Source organism: Microcebus murinus, chromosome 3 (assembly GCF_040939455.1).
Source record: "Microcebus murinus isolate Inina chromosome 3, M.murinus_Inina_mat1.0, whole genome shotgun sequence".
Taxonomy (NCBI): domain Eukaryota; kingdom Metazoa; phylum Chordata; class Mammalia; order Primates; family Cheirogaleidae; genus Microcebus; species Microcebus murinus.
The window spans coordinates 101,665,069-101,680,311 of record NC_134106.1 but is presented as its reverse complement, the minus strand read 5'-3'; the positions used below and the strand labels follow the sequence as shown (position 1 = coordinate 101,680,311).

The 15,243-nt window shown below is 32.0% G+C and overlaps 1 protein-coding gene across 5 annotated transcripts in view; it reads right to left on the bottom strand.

Annotated features, from left to right (window-relative positions):
• Window positions 1–15,243, bottom strand: part of TBC1D19 (TBC1 domain family member 19) — a 130,243-nt gene that overhangs the window by 59,968 nt on the left and 55,032 nt on the right. For all 5 annotated transcript variants that reach the window (XM_020286307.2, XM_076001156.1, XM_020286305.2 and 2 more), the window contains 3 exons: window positions 14,591–14,663; window positions 6,607–6,645; window positions 4,943–5,055 (listed from right to left, as the gene is read on the bottom strand). In XM_020286307.2, the coding sequence (XP_020141896.1) occupies window positions 4,943–5,055; window positions 6,607–6,645; window positions 14,591–14,663 (225 nt within the window). The remainder of the gene's footprint in view (window positions 1–4,942; window positions 5,056–6,606; window positions 6,646–14,590; window positions 14,664–15,243) is intronic.

The following is a 15,243-nucleotide window of genomic DNA, read 5'->3' as shown; positions in this document are numbered from 1 at the left end:
ATTATTTAGCTCCCTAGCCTAATGATATATCATAGTTGTGCCTCTATGTTATTAATAATAAGTATAAATTTAACTCATTCTTTTTTTTTTTTTTTTTTTTTTTAGTCAATAAGGTATATTGGCATTAACTCATTCTTTGTATTAGCTACATATGGGGTAATACATCTAAAGCTGTGGTATAGTTGTGTTACAATTTATTTAATCATTTGCCTATTGATGAATTCTCAGGTTGTTTCTGTGTGTTTGTTCTTACAATTAATGTGGTAATAAATATCTTTATGCACTATACTTTTATATTTAGGAGATAAATTGGCAAAAGTAGGATTATAGACTGAGGCTGTATATATCTTAAATTGGGCTCCAAATTGCCTGACTACTTTCCAAAAAAAAAAAAAGAAATATCAATTCAAATTCCCACCAGCACCAAAAAAGTACATTTTATCGATATCTTTACCTTTTAAAATATTCATTTGCAATGAAAAAATGGTATTTCATTGTTGTGTTAATTTGCACTTTCCCAGCTAACAATAAAGTTAAAGATCTTTTCATATGTTCACTGGCCATTTGTATTTCCACTTGAATGATTTGCCCTTTACAACATTTACCTATTTTTTTTTAATAGATTATCCCTTAATAATTTGCTGGAATTTGTTTATAAGGAGGATTAACCCTTTGTCATTTATGTTGCAAATACTTTTTCTTCAAAATAACATGTTGTTTGATTTTTGTTTATGTTATTCATTGACAATTTTTAAAAATATGTTACTGCTTTTGGATTTCTTGCTTGCTTTAGGAAGGCTCCCCCAACCCATGTTTATGCAAATATTTTCCTAATTATTTTTCTAAAATTGCTAATTTTTTTCATTTAAATATTTATAATCACTCACAATTTATTCTTGTAGCTGGTTATCAAAAGGTTTATTTTTTTCAGAAGGATGGTCAATTATCAACATCACACAATATGGAAATAACATTCATCAGAAATCAAGCAGGTGGGAGGGGAGAGAAAGGGATGGATAAATTCAGACCTAACAGGTACAATGCACACTATCTGGAGGATAGGCATACTTATAACTTTGACTCAAATGGTACAAAAGCAATTAACATAACCAAAACATTTTAACCTCTAAAATATTCTGAAAAAGAAATTATCAGCAACATTTATTAAATGAACCATACATTTACAATTGAAATAAAATGCTAGATCTATTTATTGACTCATCATTCTTTTTCTCATAATTTATTTGGCTATTTTAGACATTTAATCTCTACAAGAACTTTAAGATAATTCATCCAGTTAAAAATAAAAGTGATTCTCTTACATATGTTTCTCAAAAACTGACAAGTATTTTGATATTAAGCCTTTCCACTCAAGAATATGATTCTGACCTTAGCTATGTGACCATAGGCAAATAAATAAACTTTCTGAGTCTCAGTAAAATTATGATAATAACACCTTTTTGTACATTTGATATGAGGAATAAATGAATTAATACATGTAATATTTGCACAATAGTCTTAAATAAGGGACCTTTAAAAGTTTTTAAGCAGAAAAGCTGAGATGTAATCTTTTAGTTTTAGAAAAAGCAGAGTAGGGAAAAGATTTACAGGAAACAAGGCTGGAGGCAGGAAGACGAAGTAGGAGGTTATTTTAATTTAGGCAAGAAATGATGGCATTGTGAAATGGAGTGGTAGCAATGAGGATATAGAGAAATTGTTGGATTTGAAATATATTTAGTGGTTAAATCAAGAAGGAATTATTGAGTGATATAATATGAGATTCAGATAAAAAGAAAGTTAGGAATGATACCAGGTTTCTGGCTGGAGTACCTTGTTTGACAGTGGTACTGAAAGTGGAATTTTCCTTAGGAAAAGTTTTAACATCTTTAATTTCTGGTGCTTATGAGATATATAAGTGCTTAAGTCCACTAGACTGTTGCGTATGTTTTTGTTCTTGAGACAGGGTCTCACTCTGTCACCCAGGCTGGAGTGCAGTGGCCCGATCATAACTCACTGTAACCTTGAACTCCTGGGCTCAAGCCATCCTCCTCTTTTGGTCTCCCAAGTGCTAGGATTATAGGTGTAAGCCATTGTGTCCAGCCAACAGTTACATCTAAAGCTCAGTAAAGAGAGATCTGGGAAGAAGATACAAAGATTTGAGGTAAATGGTAACTGAAGATACAGGAGCTGATGAGATTTACCAAGGAAATAAATGAATGAGAACAGACAGATCATCAAAAACCCTAACTTAAAGGATGAAGAAGATCCTCCACAAATAAAGAATACAAGAGCAGTGTGTCACAAAAGCCAAAGGATATTTCAAAAAGGAACAGTTGATGAGATGAAACACTGCCATGAAGTGTAAGAGATAGACGTTTCTTCTATTTAAATAAAAGAAGGATGAAGAAAGAGCAGGTGCCAATGCAATTACGTTTAAAGTTGGGTGGAAGGAATTTGAATGAGTTTCTAATGATGACTTCTCTTTCCTTAGGGTATTGGAAGGGGAAGTCTTTTGCTATGACTCTGAAGAGAAGTTGTTGTGGACAATGGATGTTAGAAACAGGCACCGTGGAGACTAGGCACCAAGAAAATCTAGGCAGGCCAGACATTGTTGTGGGCTGAGGTAAGATTGTGAGAATCTTATTAAGAAATCACTAAAGAAAATCTTAAATGTTAATACTAGTCTTTGCTATTTTATTGGTAAAAAAGTACCTAAAGCAAAAGTATGGGAAAATTTTATCTTTAATTAGCAAACTGAGATTTATAAAAATTTTAAAAGACAAATATTTACTAAACATGAATATTTTGACATATACCTAGAGATTAGTGAAAAAGAAAATATATAAAAGCAATCCTTTTAAACTTAACACATATTTTCTTAAAAAGAAAAAATCAAAGTAGATAATATTCCATTGAAAGTACTAAATGAATTAACTACCAGGAACTTAAAGTAATATATCCAAAATTTCTGTACTGAAATACAGAGAACGGCTTTATGAATGTAAAATGTGTAATGTTCCATTTATGTCTCTAACTCCTCAACTATGATCACAATTATACATTCATCTTATTTTATATGACTGAAAAGTAACTGAACAAAAAGTTCTAATCAAGTATTCATAATAAGAAGTATTTTCCCTCCTTCCACTCTCTTCCTCTCTCTCTCTCTCTCTAAAGTACCACCTACAACAATTATTTTGGAATTGCCATAGTTCATTGAGATCACACTTTTACAGTTGAAATTATGGGTAAATGATGAAAGATGTTTTAATCAATAAAATCAAGATTGTTTTTCTGAAAATATTAAATTGTGGATATTGAATAGACTTCTCAATTTGCATTTAGAAAATTCAGATGGCTACAGCTCAAAAATTCAAGTGTAAAAACCACCTTGGAACATTGAATTAATAATAAACAATCATTATCTGGGATTATTGTTTTATTATAATCTGGGATTATTGTTTTATTATTACCTGGGATTATTAGAATGATATTTCTGGAAACTTTCTAAATTTGTGTTTGAAATGGCAGTAATTCCTCTGCAAAGAGACAGAATTTGTTAATCTAATTCCTGAACAGTGAAGTCAGCAGGTCAACTACAAAGTTAGATCCGGACAAGAGTTACATCTTCTTCTGTAAGAATTGATACACCCACAAAAAATGCTCAACATATACCCAAAACTGTTTTGTAAACTGTTACCTCTAAAATGTCACCACAAAAGATCAGCAATATCATTTGTCTAAATCTGCTCTGAAATAATCACAAGCCTTATTCTTTCAAAAAGGTGATTTTTGACAGTACTGTTTACAGGAGATTTAAAATATATCGTATACACACACACACATACATAATTTGCAAGGGTTAGAGGTGCAGTTTATTAATAATGTTTGACTTTCTTAAAAAATTGCCTTTATCTTCCACTGCTCACAAAAAGAAAAAAAAAATTAAAAAAATAAAAACAAATAAAAATTTAAAAAATTGCCTTATTATTTGTAATTAATTTATGACATAAATGTGTATAATATATAATTATTATGATTATTACCATAAATAGTGACCGGTTAGGTTCCAGGCACTGTGTTAAAAGACTCATATACATTATATCATTTAATTCTCACAACAGTTATGTGATATAAATATTGCTACCTATATTTCAGTGTGGGTTATAAGGTTCAAGAAATTTAAGTACTTGGTCAGTGATATATTTTTAGTAAGTTGGAGGAGATAGAAGCTGAAACCAGGTCTGTATGATTCTGAAACCCAGGTTTTTATCCATTAGGCTAGAAAACTATTAGTGTGCTATTCATTAAAACCTTTTATGTATAACTTCTATGGTTGATGGGCTTAAGAAAAAAAAAATACCCACTAAGAATATTTTAAGAATAATCAATGTTTTACATAATTTTTCTTTACTGAATCTATTAACTATCTGTTGGTGATTTGTCTTCATATACATTTCCTAAAATAAAATGTTCTTATACTTAGAAAAATAATATTTCTAGATAACCTATCAATTTTTAGAACCATAAAAAATGGTACATATTTCAAATGCAACAAAGGATCAAAGAATCTATTTACTTAAACTGAGTTGCCCTTCTTTATTTCTCCCTATTCTAATATCCCAATTCTACCATGTCTTCACTGATTTAAATTGTCAGACTCCACTTCTCATAATATTACTTATTGTTTTGTTTATATAGAAAGTCACACTATTTCATTAATCATAAATAATAAAAACTTCTATATTAAGTATACAGTGATTAAATTATATGTTAAATCTTGTCTTAGAACCCAAAACTACAGTGATTTTGAAAATCAAAAGCAGGGTAAATAATAAACTAAGAAACAAAAGTTTCTCTATTTTCAATAATTGGTTTGAAATTTATCTTTGAAAAATAAATATCAATAGCTCAATTTTGGCCTACCCATTTTTCTTCTTACCTCAGGTTGACTGGAAATATTCAGAATGAGAGCCCACAGTTCAGCTCTCAGTGCAGTGGGACTGCCTTGTCTTACATACTGTTGAGCCGCAGCACTATCTTGTTCTGCTAGAACTGTTAAAAGTATATTAAAATTTCATTAGAAAATTCACAATGCAAGAAATATCACTAAAAATTTTAATTATAAATCTTTTGGGAAACTGACATTTAATTTTTATATCTAACATAATTACATTATATATTGACCTTTTTTACCTTTTGGATTTTGATATTGGCCCTATTTACAGCCCTCCAAATTTCCAGCCTTAAGCTCCTCCACCCCCTTTCCAGCCTGGTAAAAGCTATTTAACACAGGGACCTTGAGATCACTTTGCTTTAACTACAGCTCTATGGACCAGAAACTAATGATGCATATATATAATAATTTTCAGATTCCATGATCAAGCAAAGTAATATCTACAGAAACCCTAAATCTCTTATGCATATTCTACTAAGTCATGAATGTTCTAATATTTGGAGGTAGTATGGTACATGTAGTAACCCGGCTAAGAATCATAATACACAAGAATGCAAGATATCTATTCTATTAAATGATTTCTTAGCTATTTACCAAAATCAACAGAAAAGAGGGATTTTTTTAAGAAATAAAAGCAAAGATTTGATAACCTATTAGGCCAAAATTATTCTTAAGCAGCCAAGTTCACAAAATTAACATATTATCTTTTGCTTTCATTTTCATTTTTATTTTCTTTAAGGAAAATATAAGCTATTCAGTCTGCAAATAAAGGCACCCCCCAAAAATCCCAAATAAAACAAAAATAAAAAAAATACTAGACAACTGCTGCAGTTTGTCTAACAGCACTGTTTTCTTATATTTTCTTCTTAAAAGGGAGGGGGGGAAAGCTTATACTAAATGAAAATTACATAAGCAGAAGAAACAAAATGATCACATGAAATAAAAAAGAGATAAAACATATTCTTTAATTTGCTTCTGTGTTTCATGAAAGTACCAAATCACACAAATGAAATATTCTAAATAATATGCTATAGAAAAATTAAACTAGGAACTTTGGTACATGACAATACAATTGCCATAGCGGGGGTTCGTTCTGACACAAAGACCTATCTGTACTTCATATTTGAAAGACAAAACAGAATTTATAAATACAAAGAAAAGAATCTTCAAAATATGGGGGAAAATTATTCCCCAGAATGCTAAGAGCTGCTTTTGTTATTAAGCCTTACCATTGTGAACACTCATGGCGAATGTTACAGTTACATTTTCGCCTGATGCAGGAGCATATTCCCATTAACTCTGATGAGAGGTATGTGGGTGCATCAAAGAGAGAACATGCCTCTTTGATTTTAAAATGAAATTCTACTGCTGAATGGATTAATCTAACAACCCTGAAGAATGTGTGTCTGCATTTCCTTTTTAGTGAACAAGCTGTGTACTTCTTTATCTGTATTTACTGATAAAGCCAAAGTGATATATTTTCCCTCTTATAAAGATTCCCATTATATAATCTGCATAGTTAAGTATTACTTCTCTTTAGGTTTTTAGCTTTTCAGAAATTAAATCTCATTTGGCGGTATTGGAAGCAGACATTTAGCTAGGACTATCTCATTTTTCAGAAATTATAATAAATATAATTAAAAGCTTACCTTTCTGCCCAATACGTACATGCTCATTTTCAAAAAGTTCTAAAAATGTTAAAAGAAAATAAAATTACTTAAAAGACACATGTATGATCAGTCACATTTGAACCAACATTAGGTATTTTTTTGTATTATTTTTTTCTGCTATTCTGTTATTTTAATTATTTTTAAAGCTGGATGGCTCTATAGAAAACTATAAGTATTTATTCTATACATAGAAAAATTTTTTCTAAGTTGTTTATGGTATGTAGAAATTAAAAGGGAGTTAAGGTCATTTAATCAGAAGAAAAAATGATGAATTGATTTCTCTTGTTAAAATAAAACAAAATATCTTCTTATAACACAAAAATGTTTCTGTATAATCATCATTAATTTTTTCCTAAAAGAAAAACAAAATTTGTTGACAGCTTCATTTACAAAGTCCTGCTTCCATTTCAATCTACCATTGGATATCTAATAAAAGCATATCTAATAAAAGCCTTATTACTACATAGGTAAAACCTCACTATACAAATGCCATTTTATTTTTTTATTTATTTATTTATTTTTTTTTTGAGACAGAGTCTTGCTTTGTTGCCTAGGCTAGAGTGAGTGCCGTGGCATCAGCCTAGCTCACAGCAACCTCAAACTCCTGGACTCAAGTGATCCTTCTGTCTCAGCCTCCCAAGTAGCTGGGACTACAGGCATGAGCCACCATGCCCGGCTAATTTTTTCTATATATATTAGTTGGCCAATTAGTTTCTTTCTATTTATAGTAGAGACGGGGTCTCGCTCTTGTTCAGGCTGGTTTCGAACTCCCGACCTCGAGCGATCCGCCCGCCTCGGCCTCCCAGAGAGCTAGGATTACAGGCGTGAGCCACCGCGCCCGGCCACAAATGCCATTTTAAAAGACTACATAGGGAGGATTACTTTTTATCAAAGAACTAATCATACTGGGAAAAGACTTATAAACTAGACCATATTAAAATTTAAAAAACTTCTGTTCATCAAAAAACACCAGTAAGAGAGTGAAAGGATAAGTAACAGAGTGGAAGAATATATCTGCAATACGCATAACTGGCAAGGAACTCCTATCCAGAATATACAAAGAACTCCTGGTAGAAAAAGGCAGACAATCATCAGACACAAATAGGCAAAGGAGTTGAACAGGTCCTTCCTAAAGGACCTATATATAAAAAGTTGCTTGACCACATTAGTCATAAGACAAATGCAATTAAAACCATTATGGAAATGCACAACGACCATGATGACTAAAAGAAAACTAACAATTTTAAATGCGAAAGATATGGAGCAAAGTTATCAATATAGCTGGTAGGAATGTAAATTGGTACAACCACTTGGGAAAACTGCTCAAAAATATCTACAAACACTGAACATATGCATATCCTATGACAATTAGCAATTCACTCTCAGGTATATATCCTAATGTGTAAATATGCACACCAAGAGACATGTATGTGATTATACACAGCAGCACTACTGATAATAACCAAATAGTGAAAACAACTCAAGTGACCGTCAATAGTAGACTAGGTAAATAGTGGTACATTCATATAATAGATTACAGTACGGCAATGAGAATGAATAATTTATAATTCTACACAACACTATGGATCTTATAAACAAAAGCAAAAGAAGCCAAACACAAGAGTACATACTGTATGATTCCATTTCTATAAAGTAGAAAAATAGGCAAAACTAATCTTTGATGTCAGAAGTCAAAATAGTAGTACGTGGGTACATGGGGGTGGCAGAGTCTTGATGTGTGCCTAAGGGGGCTTCCAGGATGCTGATAATATTCTCTTTCTTGATCTGGTTGGAGGTTACACTTTCTAAAACTTCACTGATGTGTATACTTATTATTTGTGTAGTTTTCATTATGGATGGTATACTTGTATAAAAGTTATTTAAAAATTAGAGCTCCTTTCCTCTTCTTTCTCCCAACCTGAGAAAGGAGGAGCTGCCTATTGGATTTGTGAGATTCCAACAGCAATTACATAATCTTTTCTAATGAATGGCTAACTGTGGTAAAGGTCATAAATTGACATGTGGCTGTCTCAGTATGTAGAATCTGGGTCCCCTGACAACTTGGTGGCCATCTTGGAATTTGATTTTCTTTTGACAAGAATGCTCAGGCACTTTGAAGTTCTTATCAGGTATGGCTCAGTGGCCTGCTGTTATGAGATAAAGTCATCGAAAGAAGGATACCTGTGCTGGGCCAAGATTCTGAGACTTTTCTAGAAAGCCTGGTCAGTGATGTCCCACTTTAGCCCAGCTAAATATAAAATGGGACTGTATGTCTATTTTCCATTTGTTAATATTTCTTATATGTATATAGCTCTCTTGAAAAGAGGTGAAGGAATGGAGGCTGCTAGGGTAAAGAGGAATGAATAGGCCAGGACCAGAATCTGGGTAATCCAAGGACATCTAAATGCAGATCAAACTGCACCATTGCTCCCAACAATGAATAACAGGAGCAGCCAGTTTTCTATTACCTGAAATACTTTAAAAATCTATCTTTGGCCGGGCATGATGGCTCACACCTATAATCCTAGCACTCTGGGAGGCCAAGGCGGGAGGATTACTCAAGGTCAGGAGTTCAAGACCACCCTGAGCAAGAGTGAGGCCCCCATCTCTACTAAAAATAGAAAGAAATTAGCTGGACAACTAAAAATATATTAAAAAAATTGGCCGAGCATGATGGCACATGCCTGTAGTCCCAGCTACTTGGTAGGCAGAGGCAGGAGGATCACTTGAGCCCAGGGGTTTGAGGTTGCTTTGAGCTAGTCTGATGCCACTGCACTCTAGCCCAGGAAACAGAGCAAGACTCTGTCTCAAAAAAAAAAAAAAAAAAATCTATGTTTGACATATAAAATTGCCACACTGAGGCAAAATCATAAGAATCTTCTTAATCAAGGAAAGACTAATATTTGTTTTATAGATATGCAATATAGTTACAAAATAAATATACGAAATTTGTATTATGTATTTGTATTATGTAATTTTTTAAATTTAAAAAATCCATAAAGGTAGTCTTTTACTAAATAGAATATTTGAACCTGAATACCCTATTCTTTTATTCTATTCTTAAAGTCTCAGATATAATTACTGAGCTGACTATACAATGATCAAGGAAAGTGCCTGGGATCCCTGCTATGATAGCTATGATTGCCCAGACTTAGTAACCAAAGACAATGCTCTAGTGAATATATGAGATGGTGAACAGTGACAGTGAACAGCATGAGATAGCAGATGTAATGCTCAGCCTATTAGAGGGGGACTTTTTCAGAGAATGACAAAAAATATATTACAGAGACTGGAGATGGTTTTCATATGAATCCTATAACTGGTTCTTATCAGTAAACTTGATAAGCATATCACAAAATTGGCCCATACCAACCTGACTTTTTTTCATGCTCCTTTACTAAGGACTAACTTTAAATTTCTTTTAAAATTAAAATTATGATCCTTTTATAACCATTTCAATCAATGTAATTTTATACAGGTCAAGAATTTCTTCTCGTAATATGCTAAAAATGTTTTCTATTCATAATTTTCATTGAATAAATAAAGAACAGTTGAATAATCAAGTTAAAAAAGAAGTTGTCAGCCAATTTTGTTTTCTAATAAAAGGTGATGATACCACTGGATGATGATAATGCTTTATTACCAAAAGTAGTATGAAATAAATAATAATCAAAAAGACTGATTTACAGTAACTATTCAATTATGTGAAATACAATAATTTTGCTTTCTACATGCTATTTCCTAGCCCAACAAAAGAAACCCAAAGAAATGTGTTTCACAGAATGTCCTGACCACTATATTAATAAATGCACCTATATTAATAGATCAGGCCTAGGGGAAAAAAGTTCTCTGGTGAAATGACTTTGGGAGATGCTAAGCTAAAATAATTTAATTAAGACTTCACAAGTCTTTAAGACAGTAACATACATTATATATCTTAAGAAAGTATATGGCATAACCATATCCAACCCTTACTTGAAAAGATCCTCTTTTTCACAGAGCATCTTATGAATGTTTCATAGAACACACTTCAGGAAATTTGTACCAACTGAAGATGCTTTTTTCTTTTAGAAATAACAAGCTGTAGAAAAGCCTATTTAGCAGAACCTCTATCTAAGAAGATTCATTATCATGCATATTAAAATAATATCAGACATATGACCCTCCCTTATCACAAAGTCTTATAAAGAATGCTGATCCTGCTCACCCTGTTAACATCAGTCTTATACATGGTTTCCACAGTAAGTAGGTGGGGGGTGAGGGGGGTGTATGTGTATATTTAAAATAAATACATATTCATGAAAGTTTATAGAAATAATGGATATAGCTAAAGTTTTTTTTATTATTGCTAAATAAGATTTCAATAGTATAATGATAAGGACTTTTCTCCTGATTTTTACATAAAAATTGATGTTAATAAGTGAGAAATACTCTTCAATATAGTAATTGAATAACTGTAATGATAAAACATGGATAATACAGATGTTAAAAATGAGTAAGAAAACAATTCCTTTAAGTTACACTTAAGCTTAATCCTAAATATAAAACTTGCCTCTAGCCAAACACAAGTACTAGCAATATTTTTAAAGATTAGTATTACTTTTCCAATTTAACCAAAGTCATAGACATAGACTAAAAAATAAAAGTAATAGTGAATTCTAGGCAAAAGTAGTTATATATGACCCCATTCTTCTTTCTCACTAATATTGTTGCTAGCAATTCACAAGCCAGGCAGAAATCCAAGTACTATATCACTAAAAACAACTCCATTGGATAAACACTAATTTGACCCAATATTTAGCAGTCTTGCTTTGAAAAGTAGAGAGAGAAAAATAACTGAACTAAGAGGTTGTCAACCTCCTCCAGCAGACTTAGGTACTCTTTCCTCTGCTCCAACAGCCTCTTATATATAATAATAGCAAATGCCACACAGAATCTTATTTGTCACTTACCAGTATTTGCTTCCCTAAGAGCAGAGATTATGTTTTATATCTATGTATTCACCAGTCCTTGGTCCTCTACAGAGTCTCAAACACATTTGTTTTATTATGAGTGAATCAAAGAAGGAAAATCTATACTCTAGGTTAAGAAATATAGTATATTAAGTTTTCTAAAGCACAGCTACTATAAGATTTATAAAATTTTAAATAATTAAAAATGTTTATCTTAAAAGTATATAATTAAAAGCAAAAAATATAAATATAATTGAAGGTTGTATTATTATTTCTTTTCCTTTACTTATATATGACTATCACTTGCCACAAGTCAAAGTATATTTTATTCTATAAGATATCTTATATCTTCTTATAAAATACCTTCTTTAAAAGGTAGCATAGTATAGCAAACTTTGGAGATAGATTTCTTAGTTTTGAATCCTGGCTCTATCACTAGCTTTGTGACCTTGAGCAAGTTACTTAATATCGCCAATTCTCTGAATTTAAAATGGTGGTAATACCCCTAACTTCACATCATATAAGAAAATTAAAACCATAATGCAATACCACCATACACTACCAGACTAACTAAAACAAAGACAATGAAATACAATAAGCCTTAGCAAGGACATACAGCAACTGTGACTCTCACACATTGTTGTTGGAAACATAAACTGGTACTAGCACTTTTGAAAACTCACTGGCAGTTATCTACTAAAGCTGAACTTACACAAACCCTAAGACCCAGAAAGTGCATTCCCAGGTGCCTACTAAACAGAAGAATACACATATATTAACCAAAAGACACATACTAGAATGATGATAGTAGGCTTATATATACTAGCCCCAAATTTGAAACTTCCCAAATATACATCAACAGTAGAATGGATAAATATGTGTAGGTTATAGGCATACAGTAGAACACTGGAACTATAAATACATACAATATGGCTGAATCTCACAAACATAATTTGAACAGAAGAAGACAAATATCAAAGAGACACATTGCTTTCATTTATATGAAGTTCAAGGATTGGAAAAATTAAGCTATGCTGTTAGAATTCAGAATAGTGACTATCAGGGCTGATAACTAGAATCTATTTAGAACTCAGGAAAATCAGCAAGAAAAAATCAAACAACCCTATCAAAAAATGAGCAAAGGACATGAACAGAAACTTCTCAAAAGAAGACAGAATAATGGCCAACAAACATATGAAAAAGCGTTCAACATCTCTAATCATCAGGGAAATGCAAATCAAAACCACAATGAGATATCACTTAACACCAGTGAGAATGGCCTTTATCAAAAAGTCCCTAAACAACAAATGCTGGCGTGGATGTGGAGAGAGAGGAACACTCCTACACTGCTGGTGGGACTGCAAACTAGTTCAACCTCTGTGGAAAGCAATATGGAGATACCTCAAAGCGATACAAGTAGATCTACCATTTGATCCAGCAATTCCACTACTGGGCATCTACCCAAAAGAACAAAAGTCACTTTATGAAAGACATCTGCACTCGAATGTTTATAGCAGCACAATTCACAATTGCACAGCTATGGAAACAACCCAAGTGCCCATCAATTCATGAATGGATTAATAAAATGTGGTATATGTATACCATGGAATACTACTCAGCTTTAAGAAACAATGGTGATATAGCACCTCTTGTATATTCCTGGATACAGCTGGAACCCATTCTACTAAGTGAATTATCTCAAGAATGGAGAAACCAGCACCACATGTACTCACCAGCAAATTGGTATTAACGGATCAACACCTAAGTGGACATATAGGAGTAACATTTATCGGGTGTGGGGAGGGTGGGAGGGGGGAGGAGGGGAGGAGTATATACAACCAGAACTAGTAAGATGTACAACGTTTAGGGGATGGACATGCTTGAAGCTCTTACTCGAAGGGGTAGGGGGGCATGGGCAATATAAGTAACCTTAACAATTGTACCCCCATAATATGCTAAAATAAAAAATAAATTAAAAAAAAAAAGAATAGTGACTATCTTTGAAACGAGAGATAAAGTTTGAAAGAAGGTGAGGGGGCTTCTGTTTATTGTTCTGAGTGGCATTTTAATAAGTGTGTTCAATTTCTAAAAATTCATTAGGCTATCCTGTTATGATATATGTGTTTTCTATATATATTATACATGAATAAACGTTTTAAAAATGGTAACAATACATATCTTTATAGAGTTTCTGAGAGGTTAAAATGAGATACATGCAACACATAGTATGTGCTTAATAGCCATTTATCATTACTATTTGTAATAATAACAGCAATTATTATATAATACTACTATCAGAATAACAATAAATGGCCAACTTCCTTATTTTTTAGAGGAAGAAACAAGTCCAAAGATGTATAGTGACTTGTCCAAGTCACAAACCTAGCCAGTGGCAGAGGAGAGACTAGGATAGTCCCCAACCCTTGTCCAGTTTTTTTTCCACTATAATATAGACCTCTCATATGTTAAGTCAATTTTTGCTTCCTTTTTATTATAGCTAAATATCAATCTGGTTCTTTTATGAAAAGTACACTGTATTTATGCACAAAAAGAGAAAAGTTAGGGAAACTGTCTGGATGATTAAAGTTTAAAAGACACTATTTTTAAAGCTTAAAATATTTTTAAAGTCTACTTGAGGTAGCTGCCAGTGCGCAAAAAAAAACGTAGAACTTGGTGATACAAAAATAAAAGCACACAGTAATGGCCAGAAAAGGAAAATATGAGTGTTGCCAATGAAGATTCTGCTAACAAAATAACTTATATATGTCTAGTGACTTTTCAAAATTATTTTAAAGACCTTCAAATAAAAAGACAAAATTAGTCGAACTCTGGTAATTATAACATACAGGATTTTATTCAACAATTAACAGTAACCAAGGAGAGGCAAAAGTATGCTTCGTTTTCAGATATAAAAAGTTGCTAGATTCATTTAGAAATAGCAATAGAAATCTTAAACTCACTCTTATTTATCATTTAGCATTAATTATATGCCATATGAGAGAAATACTAACCAGGAGGCACTTGTGTAGAATCATCTATTCCCAGTTGTCCTGTATTTAAGCCAAGTTCTATAAAGCATTCTTTCTGAAAAATAACATATGCAAAATTAACATAGATCTCATACTTTGCTGCACATTATTAAAAGATCTCCTTCAACTAAATATCAGATGAAATAAAAACCACAATAAAACCAATCTTTCCTTCATTCAAATATTTTAAAAAAGAAAGGACATATTAGATATATAAATAATAATGCATTAGTCTAAAATTAAGGAGCAGAACAACCATGAGTCTTTTTACTACAGGTATTACTATGTAATATTTATTATTTTCATGGGAAATAACATGTACAAGTGTTTAGGAAAGATTAACATATATAACGGAAAAAGAAACAAACATATAATATTTCTTCAAATGGAAAGGCTTTAATAATATTTTTTCCTCCTAATTTTTCCTACCTCAGAAAAGTTTCACTTTGATATCTTTTGACCAATATGAATGCTGCCATTGTTTAAAACAAAAACCTGCTTTTCAAAAACAGTTCTTGATTTTGCCTTTTTAGGTAACAGACTAATCAGTAAAGTAAGGAATGATAATTATCCTTTTGAGTAAAGAACTAACATTCAAACCTTTCCTGAAACACACACACACATTCTTTTTCTCT